We start from the raw sequence: 26,986 nt of genomic DNA, 5'->3' as shown, positions 1-26,986 counted from the left end.
CATGGAGGGCTGTGCGGCCCTCCAAAGAAATGCCACCCCACACCATTACTGACCCACTGCCAAACCGGTCATGCTGAAGGATGTTGCAGGCAGCAGACCGTTCTCCACGGCGTCTCCAGACTCTGTCACGTCTGTCACATGTGCTCAGTGTGAACCTGCTTTCATCTGTGAAGAGCACAAGGCGCCAGTGGCGAATTTGCCAATCCTGGTGTTCTCTGGCAAATGCCAAGCGTCCTGCACGGTGTTGGGCTGTGAGCACAACCCCCATCTGTGGACGTCGGGCCCTCATACCATCCTCATGGAGTCGGTTTCTAACCGTTTGTGCAGACACATGCACATTTGTGGCCTGCTGGAGGTCATTTTGCAGGGCTCTGGCAGTGCTCCTCCTGTTCCTTCTTGCACAAAGGCGGAGGTAGCGGTCCTGCTGCTGGGTTGTTGCCCTCCTACGGCCTCCTCCACGTCTCCTGGTGTACTGGCCTGTCTCCTGGTAGCGCCTCCAGCCTCTGGACACTACGGTGACAAACACAGCAAACCTTCTTGCCACAGCTCGCATTGATGTGCCATCCTGGATGAGCTGCACTACCTGAGCCACTTGTGTGGGTTGTGGAGTCCGTCTCATGCTACCACGAGTGTGAAAGCACCACCAACATTCAAAACTGACCAAAACATCAGCCAGACAGCATAGGTACTGAGAAGTGGTCTGTGGTCCCAACTGCAGAACCACTCCTTTATTGAGTGTGTCTTGCTAATTGCCAATAATTTCCACCTGTTGTCTATTCCATTTGCACAACAGCAGGTGAAATTGATTGTCAATCAGTGTTGCTTCCTAAGTGGGCAGTTTGATTTCACAGAAGTTTGATTTACTTGGAGTTATATTGTGTTGTTTAAGTGTTCCCTTTATTTTTTTGAGCAGTGTACTATTTCTTGTCATGTTTAAGTGTTACTTCAAGCAGCTTTACTTCTCCTTTACTTTTATTAAAAATATAGCATTTTCATAATAGTCTAAAGTAACATCTCTGAGTTAAGAATATAGGCGTATAAACATTCTTTAATAGAGGTACACCTCAAAAAATTAGATGGAAACATTTTTGTCTATCATCTCAGAAAGTGAAACTCAGATTCATAGATATTTCTTGTTTTGATATGGTTTAGAGATCATGAAAATTAAAATTTCAGTGTCTCAGGACATTTTAATATTACATACATTTCAAAAAGACACAAAACAGCTGGATAATATTTACTCAGAACTTATCAAGGTACATCAAAAAATGAAGGAGACGGGACTGAGTTAATGCAGGGGAGGAGTGTGCACAGAACATGGAGCAGATATTGAGCAACAAGAAAAAGTGGAGAGGGCACATTGAGAGCTAGCTCCACCACCTGCTGGGGACAGAAACAACAGGCTGCGATCTATTGTTGTTAAATTTCTCTGCAGCAGAACCAAGGAAGATATTGTACGAAAAGCATGGGGGGAGAAAGCAGTACTTCTACACGGGAAACTGATATATTTTCATCATGACTACCCTTCCCATAGTGCAAGAAATACTCTGAAACTAAATGGGTCCTGAAACAGAGAAATATTTGTTTCCAGACTCCTTCCCTGCTAAACTACAAGTGTAGCTTAGCTGGGAAGCTACACTTGTTCTCCCTCCACACAAGACAGCAGCAGAGGTGACGAAGGACATTGAATGAGGGTGGTTTGTCTGTCCCCTTGATCAAGCCAAAGGAGAGCCTGGCTGAGTAACTCTCCTACACCACCTGGAAGAAGATTGGTTTGAAATAGCAAATACCGGGAGAGGAAAATTCAGGTGGTAACGTCACTGTCAACTGTTCCAAATAAACCTTAAGCATTGTTAATGTTTTTGCTTAAGAATCTGCAAAGAATGTTTCCTTTGCATGTTTTAGTGTTGAGTGACAGCTACGCAGTCTTTCTTTGTAGATTTTATAATAAACGTGAAGTTCAGTCACAGAGACATTGAAAATACCATGTCCAGAGTGTGACCTCGATTGTGTGTTGCTTGGTTAATATGTTGAATTAGACCTAAATTATCAAGAATATCACACAGCTTTTTTGTTCCTCTGTCTTGGGGGTGATCAATATGAATGTTGTAGTCACTGACAATTATTAAACAATCATAGTAAATGCATATTATAGATAAAAGTTGTTATTGCACAATAGCCAGCCCCACTCTAAACCTCACAACTCCCATGGACTGACCACTGACCAGCTCTCCGTCTAACGCAGGGGTGTCAAACGTACGGCCCGCGGGCCGGAACCGGCCCGCCGAACGATTTAGTCCGGCCCGGTGGCTAAATGCATTATCATTATTCAACAACGATTATTGAAAAAAACGTGTACTTCGTTTAATTTAAAATCTGCAGTTCCTATATTATCCACGAGGGGCGCTGTGTTTTATTCAGAGTGGACAACATGATGCAACACTGCATCGGAACTAACAGCAGATGGCAGCACCGAGCTTCAGGTCCTGTAAACGGCTTCGATTCTATTGCTTTACCAGCTTTTTACTTTGGTCCTGGCAACCTCATCAACGAAATGTCTTTGTCAAAAAAGAGAAAGGTAGACACAGAGGGTCGGATTTTTCAAGAAAAATGGACTTCTTCTTATTTGTTCACGGAGGTGAATGGAAAACCCGTGTGCCTTGTGTGTCTGCAGCAGGTTTCGGTGCTTAAGGAATACAATATTCGGCGCCACTATGAAACTCAGCATGGCGAAAAATACAAGCACTTTAACGGAGAACTGAGAAAACAGAAGATAAATGAAATGTTGACGGGTCTGAGGAAACGGCAATCTGTTTTCACCCTGAGTCCAGAGGCCAGTGATGCTGCGGTGAAAGCCAGCTAGCTAACTGCTAGCCAAATAGCGTTAGCATCAAAGCCTTACTGTTCGTCAAGAACTGCATGCTGAAGGCTGCCGAAACTGTGTGTCCTGAGAAGCGACAAGCTTTTGCCAATATTTGCTTGACCAGAAATACCGTGGCAGACAGAATTTCGGAACTATCGGCAGATTTGGACAACCAACTCAAACGCAAAACGGAGTCATTTCTCGCATTTTCTGTTGCAATTGATGAGAGTACTGATATTGCGGACGTCTCTCAACTGGCCATATTCGTTCGTGGAGTTGACGAGACGTTGACTGTCACAGAAGAGTTTCTTGAGTCGGTGCCCATGACCAACACCACGACAGCTGAAGACATTTTCCGCTCCGTTGTTGGAGCGCTGGACAGAGTCGGGGTGGACTGGTCCCGCGCCGTAAGCCTGGCTACTGATGGCGCGCCGTCAATGATTGGGAAAAAGACAGGTGTTGTGACAAAGTTCAAAGAGAAAGTACAAGCTGCAAATAAAGGGGGTGAGTTTTGGACATTTCATTGTATTTTGCATCAGGAGGCATTTTGCTGCAAGTCGTTAAAAATGGATCACGTCATGGAGGTGGTTGTGCGAACTGTTAATTTCATCCGAGGCAGAGCTCTCAATCATCGTCAGTTTGACAGCCTTCTCAGTGAATGCAACATTGCCCATGGTCTACCATACCACACTGAAGTTAGATGGTTAAGTAGAGGTGCTGTGCTGAAGCGCTTCTTTGATCTACGTGGGGAAATTGGACAGTTCATGGAGAAAAAAGGTAAACCTGTTCAGGAATTACAATGCCCGCTATGGCTGCAGGACCTTGCATTTATGGTTGATATCACAGGACACTTGAATAATCTGAACAAAATGTTGCAAGGACGCAAAAAAATTGTAACACAGTATTATGACGCCATATGTGCATTCAAGTCAAAGCTGACGTTATGGGAGACGCAGATGGCAAGCGGGGACCCTGCTCATCTTCCCTGTCTAAGAGATGTGTGCGCAGCAAGCGTTAACCGTGATGTGAAACGGTACAAAGATACGATTTCAAGGTTGCTGAGTGAGTTTGAGAAAAGATTTCAGGTATTTAGCGAACTTGAGACAGAATTCTCAGTTTTTCGCTCACCATTCACAGTCAGAGCTTCTGATGTGCCCGTTGACATGCAACTTGAAATTATTGATTTGCAGTGTGATGTGGAATTGAAGGACAAATTTGCATCAGTTGGCTTGGACACATTTTACAAGTATCTCCTACCAGGATATCCTAAACTGACAGCACTGGCTGCAAAAATGTTGTCCATGTTTGGGACTACATACCTTTGTGAGCAAATTTTTTCACTAATGAATATAAATAAAACAAAGCTGCGCTCAAAGCTCACACATAAGTACTTAATACTTAAATGAGACTCTGAAATTGGCTGCTGCTCAGGACATGATGCCTGATATTGATGTACTTGTCCAGGCTAAAAGATGCCAAGTTTCAGGGGCAAATACTGAGTAAAACTAAATCCTATGGAATGTTACTGTCAACGTTGCACTATTAAAAATTACAGCTTTGAATATTTGCTGAATTAATTCTGTTAAAGTTAGTGCTAGTCAGTAACAGATTTACAACAAAAGAGTTTTGTTGAGTAAAATATTTCTCATGCATGCAATACATGTTATGTATGTAAGTTTTTCTATATGTATACATTTTATGCATCAACAAGAAAGGTGACAAATGTACTTAATCAAATATCTGTTTAAAGCAGCTGACACTTAAGATTTCAAATGTGTGAAGCCAGACAATTTGTTCAAATTGATTCCCAGATGTGGAAAATTGATTTTAAATCATTTATTAATTTTTATCTGTTTGATGTATTATGTCATGCAGGACAGTGTTTTTAAGTTCCAAAAACTGTGAATAAATGTTTTGCAACATTGTACAATCACTGTGATCAGTTCTCATGCATAATGCACTTAAATAAATGTAAAAGTAGTGTTGAAATTGCACATGCTTTTCTTAAAAACTCTGAGCTTTTTCATAATATATTTTGTAAAAGTGAAATTTGTTTAATATAAAAATCAACAAGTGCACTTTTACTAGTTCTATTTAATTTTGCAATGAGTTTACTTGTGTGACCCCCCTGAGATCAGATTGAGCTGTATGCGGCCCCTAAACCAAAATGAGTTTGACACCCCTGGTCTAACGGGTCCGGAAAATCTCTAAAACCCTTGAGTCTTACCCTGAGACAGGTCTAGGAGAGATAATCTGTCTAAGCTGGTGTCGAGAGAGACTCATCTAGCCTTTGACTACCTTCATTTTAAAAAGTTATGACCCTTTTCAGTTAAGAAGCAATCAGCTGAGTAGCCCTCGCAACTGCATAGCTTCAATAACCACTCTTGTTAAAGGTAGCTCTCTCCCTATCGACAACGAGCACTTGTTACTGTCATGATGGGTTCTATTTGTCTTGCCCACATGCAGAACACTACACTGGAAAAACGGAAAAGAGGTGAAAGAAGGTTTATTCATATACTGTATATACAAAATAAACTGCAGGTGTTGGTCCGGGTTGGAAGGGGGAAAAGTCTCTTGGAGCAGTCAGAACTCTGAGACAGCGGGGGAAAAGGTGAGTTCACAGACGGTGGGAAAGAGGAGTGACGACAGAAACAATGGATCAATCTTACTGGGGTGGATGAGAAAACTCGGTCCGGGGGCAGTAGTCCGTGGATTCAGGTCTTGTAGTCTCTTGTGGGTCCAGGGTTCAAGGCTCTTAGCGGGGAAACAGTCTAGGGAGTCTGTGGAGGCGCGGCGGAGGGCGGGCAGGTAAGTTCGGGCAGACCGGAGACAGAGGAGCGGTTCGGCAACCAGCCGGAGAAAACTAGGGAAGACGTGTGATCCAACGGGGAACTAGAGGACGGAACTCAGGCAACCAGTGGGTATGGTCCACGGCGTCACGAGGGAGAGAGTCCAGAATGGAAACCAGACTTGATCGTCACGGGAAGATCCAAGGCGTCTCGAAAGGGAACACCTGAAGACGGGGAAAAAACACGAGAGGAGTCACTGAGAGAAATACTCTTGAGAAAACACAGAGAAAACACAGAAATCTCTAGGGGCCTCAGAATACCATTGCTGGCTAACCCTCTGGCGTCGAAGTACTGACAGCCCGCTCCTCTTGTACTCACGGCCTGATGAGGTGATGAAACACCAGTGTGCAAGTAATGCACCGATCTCTGGAGAAGAGGTGAGTTTGACTCCATCTGGTGGTTGAACGGTGAGTAACAAAAAAGAGAAAAAAGAAAACCCACAAAGAAAACCAAAAACCCCTGCTCCATGACAGTTACAGACTAGACAATTTTTAGTGGCTCAACATAAGCCCCAAGGTCATTATTTTACCAACACTAAAGGAACGTCTGAAGCCACCAAATTTCTAGAAACATGTTCATGGATTTTACACTAGAGGAACCAAAAACAATAGTTGACTCAATTAATTTCACTGTCCACAGATCTCATTAGAATTTTAATGCATCTTTTTTTAAGCAAGCTATTAGCAGCGGTTAGTGACAGATAGGTAATTTATCAATGATTACAAATTAAGAATAAAAAATAAAAATTATTAAAATCACATTCATCCTTTCCCTATACTGTGTCACTAATTTACTGAGCGAGGCTTTGGGGTTGCAGTTCAACTCGTACCCAGATGATGGATGATCTCGGCAACAGAAGGCTTCGATGTTGGTCAAAGTCTTTGTCTTTGTACGGCAAAATCCTCTTCCGAATAGAAGCAAAGCAGAACCAGTTGTTGTCTTACGAACACTCAGATCTTCATCACTCAGTGACCTTTGTCCATTCACCAAGTCTGTTGCAGCAGCCTTGAGATCCTTGGGTAGAGCGCAGAGTGGCAGTCGAATCAGGAACCAGGGTTGAGGGTCGATGGGTCTTATCCCCTTCTAGCAGTTCAGAGTCTTCACCTCCCCTTGGTTCCAGGGTGCGGTCTTCTGCTCATCTTTTGTCTGCATTTTCTTGTTGGCTTGACTTCAGCACCAGAGACTAAGAACACTTGTTCCTCGTTTCATGGGTTTTTATACTTTCTCGCCCCATAGTTGTGTATGGGGTGATGGTTTACATGACTTCTTGAATGTTCGATGGCTTCATGGACAGTACCAAACCTTTCCACATCGGTCAACGCCTTGTTCACTTCTCCTTTTTTGTTGTTTGTCCACTTACCATCTGGTTCCACTTCCTTAATCTGGTTTAGAGAAAACCTTCCAGTTCCTCTTTGGAGTTCCCCTGTCTTCCCGCCCCTTTACTGGCCCTGACCTCTGCTCTAATTATAACACAGTCTGAGAATCACATGTCACTATGCTTCACACAATGTATGATTACTTCAGTTACAATTCTGTCTATGCTGTATGATCATCATTAAACACAGTCATCTTTTTAATTTAATTCTTCAAACATAACTTCTTTTAATAATCATCTGAGTTTAATTATATTCTTCAATTCACCATTTTATTCATCATGCTATTCATTTCTTGATCTGCTTTTTATTACATCAAACTCTTTGTATAATCATCAATAAATCAAATACAAGATTACTTATTTTATAGCCATCAGTAAATCAAAATACAAGATTACTTATGTCTTTCAGGCTTTTATGACCTGTTTTCTATATTAACCTGGAAAGATCTTACTACTTTATGCCAGTTTTCACAACAAAGTTCATCAAAATCAGTAAGGAAGTTTTCTACATTGCAGTTTTGTGTAAAATTAGTTAGTTTATGACCTTTTACCTCAATACCCAGATTATAAAAAAGAAGTAAAATTGCCCAAAAAGATTTTGTAACAATTTATGATATTCTTAAATATAGAGGCCACACCTCCCCCCTTTTTATGTTTTCTATTCTCAGTTTAAAAAAATTTAATTCTGAGGTGCCGATTCAATTAGTACAGGTGATTCCGTATTGTCATCCAACCATGTTTCTGTCCGGAACACAACATCAATATTATGCTGGGTGACAAAGCCATTAATTAGTAAAGCTTTTGGTGTTAACGATTGAATATTTAAAAGAGCCAGCTTGAGTGAGTTAGTGGGAAATAGTTCTTGAGATTCAAGTTCCTTTAGGCAGGGGATGGGTCTGATGTTTGATTTCAGGGTGCTGTATTTTGTATTTCTGTTTTTTGTGAGTTTTCTTTTAGTGATCCAGACAGGTCCTATTATGTAGTGCTGGAGGGCTAGATGCATTCTTGGAGAAGACGGGTGTAAAGATAATGTCTGGCACCCAATCTCAGACTACAGAAACAATTGGAGGGTACTCTGGGGAATCATAGTCAGGTAGTTTTGCTCTTTGAGCACTAAGAAAATAAGTAGTTTTATCCGGAAAACATGCCTTTTGGGTGCTCAGGAGAAAAGCCATTTCAGTTTTTCATTGAAGTTAAGAAAACTCAGTTCAGGTGTAAAGATTTCTGATGAGCTGTCCAGGTCTTGATGAGATGAGGCCTTTAGAGGAGAGTCTTGGTTCTCATTAGGCCAGGGGTGCCCAAAGTCGGTCCTCGAGGGCCGGCATCCTGCATGTTTTAGTTCTCTCCCTGGTTTAACGCACCTGGATCAAATGATGGCTCGCTAGAAGCCTAAGTAGAACATTGACATACTGAAAAGGTTGTTGGTGCCACCAGGGAGAGAACTAAAACATGCAGGATGCCAGCCCTTGAGGACCGACTTTGGCACCCCTGCATTAGGCAATGAAGGAGTGTGTGGAGGCGTGGAGTCGTCCTGGCCTGGATGAGATGAGGCGCAGCAGGGGGTGCTCCAGGAGGCCAGGGCTCTGAGCAAAAGGGGGTTCGGGCACCGGAGCAGGGAGGAGTGGGGAGAGCAGTCGCTCCTTCTCCAGTTGATGTTTTGTTTGTTTGTTTAGGAACAGCTTGTTCCCGATATGCGGTGGGTTCCTTCTTAATCAGGCGTCCTTCGGTCGGTTGTTCTGTGGCCATGTTGTTGCTCCAGTTGATGAAATTAAATAAGTTTGCAGAGAGTAAGTGCAAACAGCTTTATCCCATGTTTGTTAAGATGGCGTCTGTCAGATCTGAAAAAGTGGAAACATTCAGAGAAGATCATCGTGGTTATCGATGAATGTCACTGTGCTGGCAGCACATACTTTTATTAGTCATTTGTTTATAAAAAGCAGTTGAGAGTATTTCAGGTCACCCATCCTGCTGCTGGGACAGGGCCACTAAGAAAAATCTTCAATTTTAATTTTCCTATAGCTTTCAGAAGAATGGTAAAGTCTTTTTTCAGAATCTCCGATTGTTGTTTTACCAGATCATTAGCTTCAACATGCACAACTAGAGTTTCAATATTAGGCTGATCCATTGTTAGAGTATTGTCTCTGTCATAGCAGAAAGAGTGTTATAACAAAATATCCACCAGGGGCGTTTTAGTGCGGTTTTCAACCTTGCTGGTCTAACTTACAAAGGGCAGCACACTCCCCGTCTGGTACAATATAATTGTGCCACTACAAACAATCTTTTCCAATAGACATTTTGAACTGTTTGCAGCTATAATATTTAAATTTTCATCCGATAAAAGCAAAACCATATCAGTAACGGGTCTCAAAAGCACTTTTTCGTTTCCGTCTTTTACGGTTTTTACTTCTGCTTTTCGAACCTTATTGTCCTTGCTCTCAAATGTTCTCACAACTTTTCCAAAGGACCAGTTGTTTCTGTGAGCGAGAGCATCTTTCAATAACACAATGTCACCAACTTTAATGTTCGGTTATCATCAGTCCATTTTCTCTGTTTTTGCAAAGTTGATGAGTATTCACTTTTCCACTGTTTCCAAAAAGAGTCTACCAGACATTGTACTTGCTTCCATTGCTTTTGAGTAGAGATCTGGAGGTGCAAAGCTTCTTGCTGGTGCAGATGGCGCATTTGTCTTTTGGGTGAGGAGCATTGCTGGAGTGAGGAGGTTTGGTTTGTCTGGATCTGTTGAAATTGGTACAAGTGGTCTTGCATTCATTATTGCCATTACTTCTGCCATGAATGTACTTAACTCTTCATGTGTGAGTTGGATGTGTCCGGTTTTCAAAAGAATACCTTCCAGGATGCGCCTTGCAACTCCGATGAGTCGCTCCCACGATCCACCCATGTGAGGAGTGGGGAGAGTTGAACAGCCATGTGCATCCTTCCTCCAGCAGGTAAGAGTTCAGCTCTGTGTCTTTATGATCAATTTGCAGTTTATTGCGTGCTCCAATAAAATTTGTCCCTCTGTCAGAGCGGAGTGTTTGAGCAGGTCCACAGATGCAAAAGAATCTTCTTAGTGCATTAATGAAGTTTGATATTAACATTGAGCTCAATGTGCACGGTTCTTGTGGACATGCAGGTGAAAAGTACAGCCCAGCGTTTGCTGTCTGCACTTCCTCCTCTGGTGCGACGTGTGGAGACTGTCCACACTAGTGAATGGTGGGATGATTGACAGTCTGTCAGTGGGTAAATCTGCCATCTTTTGCCATCAAATGCCATCTGCATTTGTCCTCTAAGTTTTTGACAAAGGACACATTTGTGAATGATGGAAGAAATAAGCCGTTTACTGCCAGTAATCCAAAATCCAGCTCCTTTGAGTGCTCCTTCTGTTATGTGACGCCCCTGATGCGCTACTTTCAGGACGAAAATTCAGATTTTATCTTGTCAGATACCATCCTTCTTATGGTACCTGATAAGAAGGATAGATATGTGATGAGACCTTGGAATAATGACAGGATGTTTCTCCTCTTTTGTTAGGCTAGCAGGTGCCAAGCATCCTCCTATTCTGAGAAGTCCTTCTTCATCAATGACAGGGTTCAACCTGTGGAGACAACTCTGTTTTGGAAGTGGTTGATTTGTTTTTATGCACCCGAGCTCCTCTTTGAATGTTTTCACTTTGTGAATGATAAACTTGGCTGCTTTGGATATTTCTCCTACAGTGTTACTATCACTGAAACACTTCCAGCCTTTACTTTTTGTGTCTGTTTTCATGAATGATGCTGCCACACGCTTCAGTGATGCAATAGTGCAACACAATCTCATCCAATGAGAGAATCTTTCAAAACGAGATGGTTCCAGCTGCGTTACTGAGGTTTTAGTAACAAAGGTTTTCATATCAGCCCTGATCTCTATCTGTTTCAGGGTCAATGAGAGTAAAACTATCACAGTGTGATGTCTCAATGTCATGTAGTGTCAAAAAGGAAGGACCACTAAACCAGTTTGTGGAAGCTAATGTGGAAGCTGGGATTTCTTTTTATATATTCCTTTATTTAATCAGGTAAACCCTGTTGAGATCTAGAGCTCATTTTCAAGAGGGACCTGAGCAAAAAATTTGCAATAAATTGGTCTAGTGGCTGTGTCTGCTGGATTGTCACAAGTGGATATGTAGAAACACTGTGCTGGATGTGTGGTCTTCCTGATTCGAATCACTCTGTTGGCCACGTAGGTATAGAATCTCATTGCGTTGTGTATGTAACAAGGACGATTTTGCTATCTGTGAAAAATCTGACAGTGTCCACTTCAATGTTCATGTTCACCTGTGCTTTTTTGTATAATATTAAATTCTCAAATGAATGATTTAATGTTAACCTTCTAAATGCTTTATTTCTAACTTTAATAGCTTCTTTACATTCATTGTTCCACCAAGGAACCATTTTCTTTTCCTTTAATACAGTAGATTTGCCAATGGTCTTTTCTGCAGATTTCACATATTATATTTGTAATCATTGAATTTAATTCTTCAATATCATTGCTTAAATTTGACATAATCTCCATAAGTTTGTTACTTGCTATCTTATTATATATTGCCCAATTAGCCCCCCTCATTCTCCATTTAGGATACCAATTTTCTTCAACTACTACCTTAAAATTATAAAACTTCAGCAGAATAGAATAATGATCACTTCCAAGGGGGTTATCATTATTTACTTCCCATTGACTACGGTAATTCCTGCTATCTGATCTGACACTATAGTAAGATCAATTGCAGATTCTGCTCCTTGTCCTACATCAAATCTAGTACCTTTTCCATCATTTAGACAAATTAACTTTTAATCATCCATAAACTCCTCAATTATGTTCCAATTTTCATCAGTCCTTTTACTTCCCCATAAGGTATTATGAGCATTAAAATCTCCACATAAAATATTTCTTCCATTTTCCTTCACATAAATACTATCAAGTCTTTCTCTACTTATTTTTTTTTACAAGGGTTATAAAAATGTATTGTCTTGAATTTTGATTTACTAATCCATACCTCCACCCCTATAACTTATATTTCTTCATTTATATTCAAAACTTTATAACTAATTCCTTGCTGAACAAATATAGCAACACCTCCTCGTACATTTGGATTTCTATCTTTAGAAAGAAATCCATTGAGAATAAAATCAAGTGATGGTTTTAACCAGGTTTCTTGAATACAGACTATATTTGGTTTAACATGCTGTCTTTCAATAAAAAATTTTAACTCTTGACCATTAGCAATTAAGCTTCTTGCATTCCACTTGATGGATAAAACCATCAAATTTCACCATTACTGAACTGTTGACTTTCATTTATCCCCGTTGTTAAAACTGCACTGACTGACTCAAAAGACAAGTCTTCCACCTCAGTTTTTCTGCTGCTTTATTGTTTTAATTCCCTCTGTTCTACTATCTGTCTGTGGTGAACAATTTATTACTTCAACAATAAATGCAACACATTTCTTCTCCACAATCATTGTACTTCCTAAGGCTCTCTGGCTCTGCATTTGCTCTGTTATGTGAGATAGCGTTTAGGGCAAAGAAATGTTTTTAGCATTAACATTTAAATTACTTACTTTTTTAACTGCATCTGCATACTTTTTCCTTTGCGCAGTGCAGGTATAATTTGTACCTGCACTGCTCTTTTATGAGCTCTGCATCATTTAAATGCAGCACTATGCTCCCCACCACAATTACAACACTTTAACTTAGTTCCTTCAGAACATTTTCCATACTGATGTTCCCCTCCACACTTGGCACACCTAGTCTTAGCTCTGCAAGCAGCAGCAATATGTCCAAACCTTTGACATTTATAGCATCTGGTTGGTGGAGGAATGTATTGCCTTATTGTATAACTGATATACCCAATCATCCCCTTTTCGGGTAATCTGTCGTCTTCTAGGATTAACATAACTGACTTACTAAGACTTTTAACTCCTTCTCTTGTAACAAAGAAGCGTTTCACTTTAATCACCCGAACCCCTTTTACATTACCTTTAATCTCTTCCTCCGTCAGATTAGTTGATACTCCAGATATTACTCCCATTACTTTTCCTTTGTCCTGCCATATTTGGTGGCTTGATAGCTTTTCCCAATAATGTCTTGCATCTCATTAGTCCCTGCACCTGGTCTCCATCTCTGCATAACATCAATAGATTACCATCTCTTAACGTTTTGACTGCTTTCACCTCACCTATTATCTTATATATTGCCTCACTTATATAATGGACACTATAGCCCACAAAAGACCCAATGGAGGGTTGAAAAAAAAGTTCTAGAAGCATGTTTCTAAAAGTGCATTTGGTTTACACTTTTAGTATAATCTTAATAAGTATACCCACTTGATAACATATTAAAAGTGTTCTTCAGAAAAATACAGTATATTTAAAATATACTTTAGTATACTAATGTATACTATATTTTCACCAGGGTACATTCCATTCGCAGCAAAAAATTATCCTTAGAAGAGCAAGTTTACTATAGCGGTGATTCATGTTTAGTCTAGAGGTGGTTCACCCAAATCAAGGTAAATGTTTTCTTTCCACTTAACTTTATATGAATATGATTGGATACAGCACTCTGAGTAACCAGTGGCTACCACTAATTATGGGTAGTGTTAATTACTGTCTTCGGCACATCTGTCCAGTCAGCAATCTGACTGGACAGATGTCCAGTCAGATTGGACATCTGACTGGATGTCAGATGTCATCTGACATCCAGTCATCCCATGATTGGGATTCCCCATGATTCACAATCATGGGGAATCATCTTCCCCATGATTGTGTCCTACTGACCCAGATTAATAGTCCATTTACAGCAGTCTCTCAAACTGTGGTCCCTGGAACACTGGTGGTTCGCTGGCACACCTTAGTGGTCCGCATGTACGTATTGCATGTAAACAACCATTTATTTACCATAACATGAGCTCAAAGTGTGACACTGCAGTTAGCTTACAAAAAGATTGTGGTTAAAAATAATGGAAAACTGGCTTATAATATTTGGCTTCTGGATATGCCAACTAATATATAGCTTTGTAAATCAAGACAGCAGTTATGTTAAATATGAAACAAAATAAATTTTGCAGTGTATGAGTCATTAGCTGTTATTTTTTTTGTTCATAGTGCCATAGTAAAAGCATTGTCAAAAAGCAGTTATCAAATCTAATTTGGTTTGTAAAAAATTGTTTATTGCAGTTCATTGCATTGTCTAATTTCTCCTCTTTTCATTCTCTGGTCCTTATAGATACCACGTGTGGACCAAAGGCCATGCGCCAACTAACTTTGCCAAATGGCGGACAGCCACCACACCTTACAAAGTGCTGTGGGAGGCTGACTTTGAGCCCTATGTGATGGTGAAGAGAGACAGTCCTGAGTATGACCGCCGTTTTGTGGGCTTTGGCTGGAACAAGGTGGCTCATATCATGGAGCTTGATGCACAGGTTATTCATCACTTTCTTTTTTTTACATAAATTAAAACAATTAAGCTAAAAAAAATTGTTCTTTTGTTATAAATATTTCCGTTTGAGAGTTTTTCTCAGTTATTTTTCCTTTTGCAGAGCTTTATTACTTTGAAGCTAATGCCAAGTTTTCTTGGAATAATTTTAATCAGAATCACTGTTTTGCTATTGCCAGTAAACAAGTTCACTGGCTAAGAAATGACTTTGTCCTGTGCAAAAATACATAAATAAATAAATGTTATTATTAATGATAATAAAATAAAATATGAAAAAGAAAAATGGAAAAATATGAAATACGTATACACATTCTGACGTATGCACATTCTGAGTAGCAGGTAGATAAAGTGACTGTGCTATGCCAGAGTAATTTAACAATTGTTCATCAGTCTGATGGATGAGGAAAAGAAACTGTTTTTGTGGCGGGTAGTTCTGGTCAGGATGAGCTATAGTCTCTTGCCTAAGGGGACGAGGTTAAATGGGCTGTGCCCGGTGTGAGAAAGGTCTGCCACAATCCGACCTGCACGACCTAGAGTCCTGGAGGAGAACAGGTCCTTTATACAGGTCAGAGGTTACAGACGATAACTTTCTCAGCGCACACAATGCCCTGGATGTGGTACATATCACACAGAGGTGGTATATGTCACAGAGGTGACAGAGGAGGTGAGGATGGACTCTGTATAAAATGCACCAACACTTTAATTAGCAGTTTGAGTTGTCTCAGAACATCCTATATTGGGTCTTCGTGAATGACATCAGTCTCAGTTGAACTGATTTGGCTCCTACTTGAGGTACTGGTGATGGTGGTGCTCAGGAAGAGGAGTTCACGAAGGAGATGGAAAGGTCTCTGAAAACAAGAGGGAATAGTGGGTCTGTGATCTGAGTCTCTTAGATGTTCTTCCCCAGCTGCACATACTACCTCCGATCCATCAGGAAGTTGGCGATGGTGTCGGGAACATTGAGCTGAGAGAACTTGACTTGGAGCAGATCTGGCAAGATTGTATTGAATGCGGAACTGAAGCCTACAAACAGGATCCTGTTGTTGGCTCTTGGGGAATCCAGATTTTGCAAATAGAAATGAAGAGCCAAATTGTTGGCACCATCTACAGACCTGCTAGCTCTGTAGGCAAACTGATGCAGGTCCAGGAGGGGGTAGTCATGGTCTTAAGATGGGAGAGGGAGGCTTCCAGGTCAGACCACCATCAAGATGGCCACATAGCGAGAGTGATCCTGGTTGAACCAGAGTACCTGGAGAGTAAGTAAATCTACCAATGTAAAGCGTGAAAAGGAAGATAAGAACACCACTTCAAACAACAAACACCGACTAAAGTCAGATGGTTGAGAAAGATGGGACATGGCAACAATTAACAGGTAATGGATTCTAGTTAAACAACTAGGCACAATGTCTAAAATGACTGAGTCAGAACTGATTCAGTAAGAACTAATAGAGTGTAAACTAGCAATTAGAGACAACAAAAATAGCTCCAACTGCTGCAAAAGTAAAGGTTCTGAAAACTGGATCCACAATGCGAATCACAACTTCACAGAAATCCAATTAAATGGAGTCATATTTTAAAACATAATAAAATGCTTTTGAGGTCCTTAAAGCAGATGCAAAGACTTTTGTTCCACAAGAGAAATACTGTTAATGACAATGCAGAGCTTCAAGTAAAAACAGTGCACCAGAGTATGACAAAGAAGAAAGCCTGCACCTCTTCTTATTGGCCCTTCTGGTCCCAATAAGATCAGAAGGCCCTCTGCAGCAAGCTGCTCACTCAGTAGCCAATGAAAATCTGTTGTTCATTATGGAGAAACAAAAGTAATTAGCTTGCATGTTGGTTTATCAGCAAAAGTGAAATTAAAAATTTTGATTTTGATCCTCTCCATTTTCAGGCCTTTATGTGCACATTTGAACAGATTGTCGAAGCAAAATTGGTCATTCGGATGATTGCATGCATTACCACACAGTACTCCAGTGGGCAGCCCAATGAACTTGTCAAAAGTTGTCAACATATGGTGCTGGATGTGTAAAAGCAAAGACTGTGCTGTATGAGCACTATGGAAATGGACATGTTATTGCATCTGCTTATCTGAATAAAGTTCACTCATGGAAAAGCTCTTCAGGCATACTGTTTGTTCTTACGTAGATGTTGCAATGTGATGGAGGAAGTTCATGATCTTTCTGAATTAATCACAGGTGCCAATATGCTTGCTCTGACTAGAAGATTGCCATATTAAATGCTAAGGTAAATGCCAAACAATAGCATGTGACATCTAGGAGAAGCAGCATCACAGAGCTACATTTATTGGCATTGTTTTCTTCATTGAGCCTCAAGTTAAAATTACTACAGATCCTGTCTTTGGAAGTCTATGTGATGCTCCATCAACAAATTTATCAGCCAAAAGCAGCAATGGAAGGAAACGGTCTCCTCGCCCAAGAACTAAAGCGAGTAGCTTTGGCATAATTACCTCTGCTGTTTAGAGAAATAATAAATCAGAGCCTCAAGACCATTAGATTGCTGTGAAGATTTGTTTTACAAAAAGGACACATACTGGAGTTATGATCTCTGCTTGAAAAGAGACCTCCTAATGAGAAAATTTCATTTCTAAGGAAGAATGGTGATTCTGATTTTGTTGCCTGTGTACAGGGCACATTAGCAAGGAATGTAGAAAATGCCTTTCATGTAAAATTTTCAGACATGTAAGTATACTGTATATCCACCACAAGAAGAATGAGTTCAAACTTGATGCTGAGGCAGGAAATCTTCCTGTCACAGTTCAGACTAGTGGTCTTAAGGTGCACCTGTGACCTTGAACTGTTCAGATGAGTTCAATAAAACAAAAATTAATTCTCAGAAAACTTCTGTTATCAGTTCACATTTCCCCAGTGAATAAGCCAAAGTTTGTGTCACAACATCTATCAACAGTCACCGGCAACAGAATTTATGCTGTTAATTGGATAGGCTACGTAAACAACCGTTCAACATGGACTTCCCTGAGAACAGCCAACAGGCTGTTCTTCCCTGAGGGCTATCAAAGGAAGACTACGTTTCTGGAGCTGGACAGTAAGACAATAATCTTGAATGATAGACACTACAGCATTGCCCTGCTTTTGAAAGATCAAGACAGAATGCCTGATAACCGTGCAATTGCTGAACAACATGCCTTAAGCTTGAAGAAAAGATTCATCATGTCATGATTCATGTTCTGTCCTGTCCATGCTGTGCATAAACACTCATTCAGTTCACCTGCCACGCCTGCTGATTGCTTACCTGTTCCACCTGGTCCCCGCCCTACTTAAACTCCTCTCAGCCTCTGCCTCCTTGCCAGATTATCGACAGCCACGAACCAGTAGAGATCCAGCGTTTCCTCAAAAGCCTTCAGTGTTTCTTCGACCCTTTTCTGTCCACGGATTGACCCCCCTGCCAAGCCCTTCACGGATCCCAACTGTTCTGGATTTCTGGACCCTGACCCAAGCTTTGCCTCACGACCATCGACTATTGCCTGCCCCTCAAGCTAAGTTTGCTCTCTCTGCTCTCCTGTGTATGACCTCTGCCTGATTATCGTCTTAGTCTCTTCCTGGGTTCTCTGCTCCACCCGTCCATTGCACTACAGTGGTGTGTTGGATGACCACATCCTGAGCCGCAACCAGTATCTGAAAATTTATTTAAACTTTTTTTCCTTTGCAACTCCTGTGTGTGGTTGAATTTCCGGGTCCCCACCCAGTGTCCTTACACATCAGAGATAAATACTTCCATAAAGACTGCACTGCCTTCATGAAAGACCTTGCCTCCACAAGTGTGATGACAGAACGTTTTCTACATGACACTACATGGCTATCTGGGCCTGCATTCCTTACATAGTCAGAGACAGATTGGCTTGTTAACCCAAACATCTTGGCGGAACTTCCACATGAAGACCCTGATGTCAAACTGTCTGCTCGTGTAGATGTTTCACCTACACAAGATGATGGTTCTTAGGCTCTTTGGACCCGTTGTGCTTCATCCTGGACTTGTCAGGGTGATGGGTTGGATTTTGAGGTTCAAAACATTGCTCTTGAATTGCAAAAGAAATGAGTGTCATAAGGTGCGGGTATAGGTGGTGAGGCAGACGCTGTAGACCCAGGATGCAGTGAGAAATGATGGTTTTAATGATGAAAATCACATAGAACAGTCCAAAAACCGAGGCAGCACTGCTGAGCTGAATCCAGGGCTCATCACAGGTAGCACAAGGCATACGAATGGACAACACAGACAAGACGCCAACTGAGACGACTGGCTTGACACACAACAAGGACCCTACGAAGACACAGACACACAGGTGACACTAAATACACAGGAGGTAATCAGGGAACGAGAAACACCTGGGGACTAATCAAAGGGAGACAGGACAACACGGAGACACAGATACACAGGAAACTCAAAATAAACACACAAACACAGATCATGACAATGAGACATGTTTCCATCCTCCATCTGATTCAACTCGGTCTGAAGGTGCTCATCATAGGGTAAGGTTGACTTCTGTACTGACTTTCTTTCACTGGGAGAGATTGAGGATGCTGAGATTCAAATAATCAAGTTCTGTCAGAGGAAATGATATGCTGAAGAAATCTCCTGTCTCCAAAAGGGAGAGAACATGAAAAGAAGCAGCCACATACAAGTTTAATCCTGTTCTGACCGATGATGTTGGAGGGTGTCTCAGCAGGCTGTCATGTCTGAAGATTCCAAACTTCCTGTCATTATTGCCAAAAATCTTCACATTGCAGATCTTACTCTACAATAAGAATAAGATCACCACCTTCCATCATGACAACATGACTCCTTTTTGGGATCATAAAGAGATGGGTCATGGTGGTAGGAACCACATACTCTCAAAGCTGCATCAGAAATATTGGATTCCTAGTGCTGGTGCATTGATTAGAAACATCATGTCGAGGTGTGTTCTGCAGATGGTTTCATGGAGCTGCAGGCCAGCAGCAAATGGCTGACAGCAGAGTAATCCCTGAGAAATCCTCCTTTAGTTTTGGTGGAGTAGACCACTTTGTTCTATTTAAGTGAAACATGGGCTCATCCCATGATTTGTTCCATCAGAAAGGCCCTTAATTCCACCCTCCAGACGCATCATTTGGACGAGGTTACTTCAAACTGCTTTCTGTGAAGTGGAGTCAATCTTTAACAGTAGACCTATCACACTCAAATCCACCAATCCAAATGATCTGGAAGCTTTAACACCGAACCACCTTCTCAAGTCTAACCCAAGCTTATCACCTGGTTTGTTCCAGAAAGGTGACCTATATTTGTAAACAGGGGCGCTGTAAACCGGAGGGGGGGGGGGGGGACGTGGTGGGTGGAGTTAGGACAATTCCAAGGGCCCCTGACCCACAGGGGGCCCTCCCACAAAAAAAGTTTCTATATCTTATAGAAATAGAAAAAAATCTGGGGTCCTATCAATTACAAAATTAATCATATAGTGTTTTTAAAAGTGTTTCAGCAGAAAAAAAATTTATTTTATCCCTCCCAGACCAAAAAGCACACATCCATATTTGCCCTGAAAACCCCCCATGATCCACATGAAATAGTTCAGTCCTGCCTAGCGGGCTTGACGGTGATCACCAGCAGTCAGAACAAGACCAGAATGGCTGTGGCAGTTACTATGCTGCCTAGAAAAATAATAAAGTCAGGTTTTCAATACGAGAGAGAGAAAAAGACAAGAGTGTCAATTTATAACCCAGTTTTTCTCCAAAAGAGGTGGGTAGACTGTGTGAAATTATCAACCATTTAGCATAATTAGCTTAGCTACAGACTACCGTTTGCCTACATTTCACTAACACTTAATGAATGAAGGAAATAATTTAACAACATATTTAACTTGTCCCTGTACTTCTTACCACACTTAACAGGTGAGTCAGTCAACAGCAGCTCTAACCCTGATACCAGCATAACCGCTCCCCTTTGTCCCAGTGAAAAAGATGAGCAACACTGTGGCCATTGACAAGCTAGTTAGCATCATTACAGGGAGTCTATGTGGATTTCTTTTGTTTCTCTATTTTTACAGTTACACAACAAAAACAATGTATTTATTACTCAGAAATTCAAACAATCTTTATAAAATTTTCCATTAGCACACTTAGCAGTGAGTGAATGAGGTTGATTTACAGTGCTAAGACCGTCTTCCTAGTTCTGATTGGGTTTTTTTTGGTCAGAACGATGCATTTCTTCAAACAGCAGTAGCAGCTCAGGGAGGCGGTGGAGGAGATTGATCTTTTCATCTGTTTCATAGCAAACTGTCACAACATGGTGACAACTTTAACAAATGTCAAAAAAACATTTTTTTTAATTAATGTTATATTCTGCAGCTTGAACAAAATGCAACAACATAGCATTTTTTGAGAAATCTGGATTGCTTGGGGATAGACATTTCAATAAGCTAAAACTAATTTAAAAAAATGTAAGCAACCTATTTGCATGCAGTATGTGAACTATTGCATGTAAAATTCACTAGCATTGAATATCACTAGTATCAGTATTGGACCAAAGAAAGCAAGGCAGTTGCAAGTCTTTAAAATTGTGACACTTTTGATGGGTCAAAAAGACTCAAGAAATTGTAACAGCAACTGCGAAGAGGGGGCCTAATTTAATTTTTTGTCATGGGGCACAAGATTCCTAGCAGTGCCCCTGTATGTAAATGATGGAGACAGGTCCAATACACATCTGATCTGTTTTAGAAAAGATGACTTAAAGAATATCTGCCACAACTTCAACAGCGCCAAAAACTGATTCAAATTAAACGCAACTTTGTTCCTCATAATGGATGACTCTGCACCTTATGGTTTTTTGGATCATTGGCAGAAACATAGAAACTGTGTCAGACAAAAAAGGGCTTGTACATCAGGTCTTTATTAAGACCCCAACCAGCCATTTATGCAGATCCATCACAAAGGCATACCTTCTTCAGGAGACTTCTGACCAATGAAGACAACACGCATAACGTAGCTTGACTCTTTGACAAGACTCTTTGACTTGACTTTACCACAACAACATGTACAGTGGATCCAGTAAGCGCTCAGGTATTATGTTACTCATTCTTCTCAGAGAAGTTCAATCTTTTAATACAGTGTCATGTTTTACAATGTCTGTTTCACCAGGATTTTCCTGTAACATATTTGATTTGCACAAATTTCTCAGCTCAGCTGGTTTTTCTTCATAAATGTGGTTCTGATCCAGAAACAGAGGTGAGGGTTTTGGCAGGTGTTGATTATACTGTTCCCCCTCCTCTGAAACCTCCTGAATAAGAAAATCATCTGCCTTCTGGTCTGTCCACCCATTCCTTAAGCAGGTTCACATGGAGTACTCTGCTAAAGTGAGGCTGATCTGGAATGGCAGTCTTTTAGATTGTTTGTCCCAGTTTGCTCTGGATTTCATATGACCCTTGCCATTTTGTTAACAGCGTACTGTCACACTTGGGACAGTAAGCAGTCCTAGCCAACACTTTCTGGCAAGGACTGAAAGATCTCTGGCCAACTAATTGGTCATATCAGGCTTTCTAATGAAACTTACAAGATCCCTTATAAGCTTAGGATAATGCTGTCATTCTTTCCAGTCATTCCTGCATCTGAACAACATAAGAGACAGCATTTACAGTTTGTGATCTCTCTTAGTCTCTTGGTCCGGATTATAAAAGGTCAAGGCATAGAGTGGTTGCAAAAACCCCTCTCTCTTTCTAGTCTGGTTAATGCAATGTTGCATATATTGCTGGAGTTCAACAAGTCACACAACACAGGCAGATCTTGACCCAGCACTGTTGGAAATGGTAGATTCTGAGCAACACAAATATTTAAGAGGTAAAGTTGTCCGTGTACTTTTAATGTCCAGGTCTGCTGTTGGACATGATAGCTCATGTCCATGAATGGCGCAGACAGGGATTGTTTTCATATTAACCTTGTTTGCTGGAACAAAATTTCTCTGCACAAGAGTGTGAGTACTTTCTGAATCAATGAGGTCCTTTTATTGTTTATTGAGGACCTTGTGGAAGCCAGACGTGCCCTGACCGCAGTAAGGTTGATAAATAATAAAAGGCCCTCAACTTCAGCTGAGGTTGTCTTTAACTCATACTCCATTTAAGATTCCACACTTTGTCTGGGTTATTTTCGTAGAATTCTTTGGGCACATTGGTTTTGTGTGACCCTCCATCCCACACAAATCACAGCCTTGGCAGGGGATCTTTATGGCACATTTAGTGACTCTTTGGAGGTTTACTCACCCTTGCCTTTTGGTAGTGGGGAACAGGTTTTGAAACATCCCTCATTTTCCATGCTGTGTGACTCCATGGTTGTCCCTTTTTTCTGTGCAGCCACAAACACATCAGCCAACTGTGCAGCTAGTGTAGCCGACTTTGGGTTATGTTCTGTAATCCATATTAATGCAGGAGGCAGCATTCTCAAGCATTGTTCTAAAATGATTATTTCACCAACCTCATGCATATTTTTTTCTTTTGACATCACCCACTTTCCATACAACTCCTCCAATCTTGCATACAGTTCTTTTGCATTCTTGTCAGTTTTACTTCTAGTGATTGAAATCTCAATCTATATGTCTCAGGATTGATATTTTTGAAGAATAGCTTACTTAACTTTATCATACTCCAGAGATAAATTATTTTGGTCAATGTTCCATTTATTTCAGCCATTGCTGATGACAAATACTCTCCTTAGATGCTCTGAAACGTGAGCAAATTAGAGGGCTACAGCAGCTACCTTGTCCCCATGGTGTGGGGAGGCATTTCTTTGGTCCCCCTAGCCCTCCAAGTGCTAGTCAGAGGTGCCCTGACTGCTATAAGGTACCGGATTGTGCAAGGAGGAATGGGAGGTGTCCTTGCACAATGACCTCCAGCAGGGCACTAAAGTTCCGACCCAAACTGTCAGAAACAGTCTCTATGAGGTGTTATTGGAGCTCAACATATAAGGCCCTCATACCACCATATATGTGCCCTTTGCCTGTAAGCACAGGCACATGTAGGACCTGTACTTACAGCCCAGTACCGTGCAGGATGATTGCCGTTTGCTAGGGAACTACATCTCGTTGCTTGTACTTGTGACAGTGCAATGACAATAAAGTTGAATTCTATTCTATTCTAACACCAAAATGCAACATACTCCAGCATGACTAGTTTGGTGGCGGGTCAGTCATGGTGTGGGGATGCATTTCTTTTGGTAGCTGTACAGCAGCCAGAGGTGCCCTGAATGCCATAAGGTATCAGGATGAGATCCTCAGACACATTGCCAGACCATATGTAGGTGCAGTGGGCCCTGGGTTCCTTCTTATGCATCACAGTGCTAGGCCTCATGTGACTGATGCGTCAGCAGTTCCTGTATGATGAGGACATTGCTGTTATGAATTGGCTTGCCTGTTCCCCAGACCTGAATCCAATTCAGCACATCTAGGACATCATGTTTCGGTCAATCCACATCTACGTCACACCATAGACTGTCCAGGAACTACCTGATACTCTCTGATCAGATCTGGGAAGAGATCCTTCAGGAGAACATCTGACGTCTCATCAGAAGCATGCCCAGGTGTTGTAGGAGCATGCTTGACAATGCCATGTGGAGGCCATATACTCTACTTAGCCTCATGTAGTCTTGAGGAATATACACTGTGATGTTATTTTCCACTTTCATATTGAAATTCAAGTCCTAGTGTAATAATTTTGATTTACATTGATGATTTTTGTGTTACTTTCTTCTCAATCAATTACACTGTCTTAAAGTGTTTAATGAGAATCTTTAATTTATTGAGATCTAAGATGTGTTATTTTAGTGTTCCCTTTCATTTTGTGAGCATTGTACAATACAATCTTTTGAGAGGGAGGTCTTGTATCCAATAAACCTATCAAGAATTTTATTGCTTTGTTTAGTTGATGTACCGTTTAATTTTGAAATGTTTTGACTCAACCAGGCTTTGCCAATGATATTTACAGTTACTGCAGTGTTTTCTCTCTCTCTCTCTCTGTAGGAGTATGAGTTTGTGGTCCTGCCAAATGCCTATATGATCCATATGCCCCATGCTCCCAGCTTCGACATCACAAAGTTTCGCTCCAATAAGCAGTACCGGGTCTGCCTTAAGACCCTGAAGGAGGAGTTTCAGCAGAACATGTCTCGTCGCTTTGGCTTTGCTGCTCTTAAGTACATGACAGCTGAAAATAACAGCTAGTCAGCACTCCAGGCTCAAGGTCCTCTGGAGCAGAACTACTCAAAATGTTCATGGGGTAGGAAAGTTAAACACACAATTGAATTACTTAAATGGGGTCCTTTGGGTTTTGTAAGACTTCAGAACCTGAGACTTTAAAAGAAAATTTTAGCCTAAGCAACCTTGACTTCATATTTTATCATTTTGTGTGAGTAGAAGTGATGATTATTGAGGATTACACTAATAATAGCTCTTTTGTGGTGACAGACTGTGTGGGCCAACTGTGCAGTCCATTATGCACTTGGAAAGAAGAGGAGAGAATTAATGTCTTATCACGTTTCTAAGACCACTGATAGATTTTGTGGCTGTAAAATGGTATTGTGAGTGTGTGTGTCTTTCCTTCAGGACAGAGCTTAAGAAGAGCCGTTGAAAGAGAGGAGTTGAAGAAACCACCACAGTTTAACTAATAGAAGGCCAGATGAAGCAAAGCAGGAAATACGTCCCAATAGATCAGAAATCTCTGGAGGTTTTTTCTCTCATTTTGAATCAGACATTAGTGTTTTCTTCCCTTCACAATGCTGTGAGGTGCCACCATTACAAACTGGGGTAGGATATTTTAAGATGGCTGTGTTATGATTTTAGCTAGCTTGGTCATTGCCTTCCTGTGCATTTTCGCTCAAAAACGTTTTTGCTTCCAGCACAGTCTAGTATTGCTCCCCTTGACTTGAACCTGGTCGATTTTTGACTAGGGTCAAACAAAAGAAGTTCACCACAAAATTAATAACGTCGATTTTGGGTGATGTTTTATAATTGTAGTTTTAGCAATGGCAGCAGAGGAAGTGAAGAAAGCCGTTCAGTCCATATTGGCCACAATTCCAAAAACTGAATGAACATTAACAGCCGAATCATTCGGATCGGCACGTCTCTCTTCACAGTGGTCAATGGTTGTTGCTGGCAACTTCCAGTTAGCTTCTTAGTGTCAAACTGAGAGCATTACATACGCAAATGTTAGCAATTGGATGAAATTTAAAACCTTAGCACAGGGTTGCCTCCAGGAAGCAATCATTTCTCAACAACCAAGAGCTGTTGAGAAATGAACAGCTTATTTCAACATTTCAACAGTAGTATACTGTATGAAGCAAAGTATAGTAGAAGAGAAACTGGTTTTTACCCAGGCCAGGTTTAGGTGCAGCTCAGCTGAATGCATAGAACCAACATGATGTATGAGCCAAAACATGTTGCATTTTTTCCTGCTTGCATTAAAGTAATAATAATCATGGCCTCATTTCAACTAAACTGAGATGTGGGTTTGGAATTTTGTTATTTAAAAAAAATTTCAAAAAGTGGAAGGTTATTTGAGGAAAAGGTGTTTTTTGGTCTTTTAAATCATATATTCTCCTGGCTTCTGCTTTCCTACAAGGAGAAGTGAAAATCAGAATAAAATTGTATAGTGTCCAGCCTTTGAATTCATGGTTCATAAATAACTGGAACTTTAGCACAGCAGTAGAACTGGATTTCTACTATTAAAGATTTATCACATGATGCAATCTGACATTTAGAGTGTGGTCAGGGCACAATTTTTGGAGAACATTATAAAGAGGTTAAATGATTTTATGTAATAAATCCACCCATCACACTTATCTAGAGCCTCTTTCCTAACAATTGTTGTTGCGCAACATCCTCCCCCCCTTCTCTCTCACTCTCTACTTCCTCTTCTGAGAGGGGAGATGTGCTACCAGCTCTCCATCTAACGGGTGAATTGAGTTTCCTAAAACTGCTGGGATTTACCCTGTCCAGAACTGAAGTAAACTGTTTAAAGCTGGTGTCAAGAAAGACTCGCCTGGTTTCTGACGACCTTCTTTCAGATGCCTCACCCTTCTTCCCCCTGTGAATCAGCCAGACTGAACAGCCTGCAGTCAACTAGTTTCACAGAGCACACCTGTTAACGGTCACTCTTTCTCTTTATTACAACTTGCACTTGTTACTGAACCAGGTTGGTTTTAGTGACTCAGGTGAGTCCCAAGGATGTTGTTTTACATATAGTTTTGGGCTTAAAGCAACCTATAAAACATTTTCTACTTTTTCTTCTCCAGAATCAAACATCATAGGTATTTTATGACCATCAAAGAACTTTGAGGTGACTCATTAATTGAATGTACACAACATCTTTTAGATTTTCTTTATGCTAAGTATTTTATTAGTAAGACATTTTTGCAAAGGTCAGTACAGCTTAATTCAGTAG

The 26,986-nt window shown here is 40.9% G+C and overlaps 1 protein-coding gene across 2 annotated transcripts in view; it reads left to right on the top strand.

The window, feature by feature from the left end:
- Positions 1–26,044, top strand: part of large1 (LARGE xylosyl- and glucuronyltransferase 1) — a 60,658-nt gene extending 34,614 nt beyond the window's left edge. For both annotated transcript variants that reach the window (XM_032589324.1, XM_032589323.1), the window contains 2 exons: positions 14,347–14,542; positions 24,571–26,044. In XM_032589324.1, coding sequence (XP_032445215.1) covers positions 14,347–14,542; positions 24,571–24,768 — 394 coding nt within the window. In that variant the 3' untranslated portion in view covers positions 24,769–26,044. The remainder of the gene's footprint in view (positions 1–14,346; positions 14,543–24,570) is intronic.
- The last annotated feature ends 942 nt before the right edge of the window (positions 26,045–26,986 follow it).

The sequence above is a fragment of the Xiphophorus hellerii genome, chromosome 17, assembly GCF_003331165.1.
Source record: "Xiphophorus hellerii strain 12219 chromosome 17, Xiphophorus_hellerii-4.1, whole genome shotgun sequence".
NCBI lineage: Eukaryota > Metazoa > Chordata > Actinopteri > Cyprinodontiformes > Poeciliidae > Xiphophorus > Xiphophorus hellerii.
The sequence above is the reverse complement of the archived record's forward strand: the minus strand, read 5'-3'. Positions and strand labels throughout refer to the sequence as shown.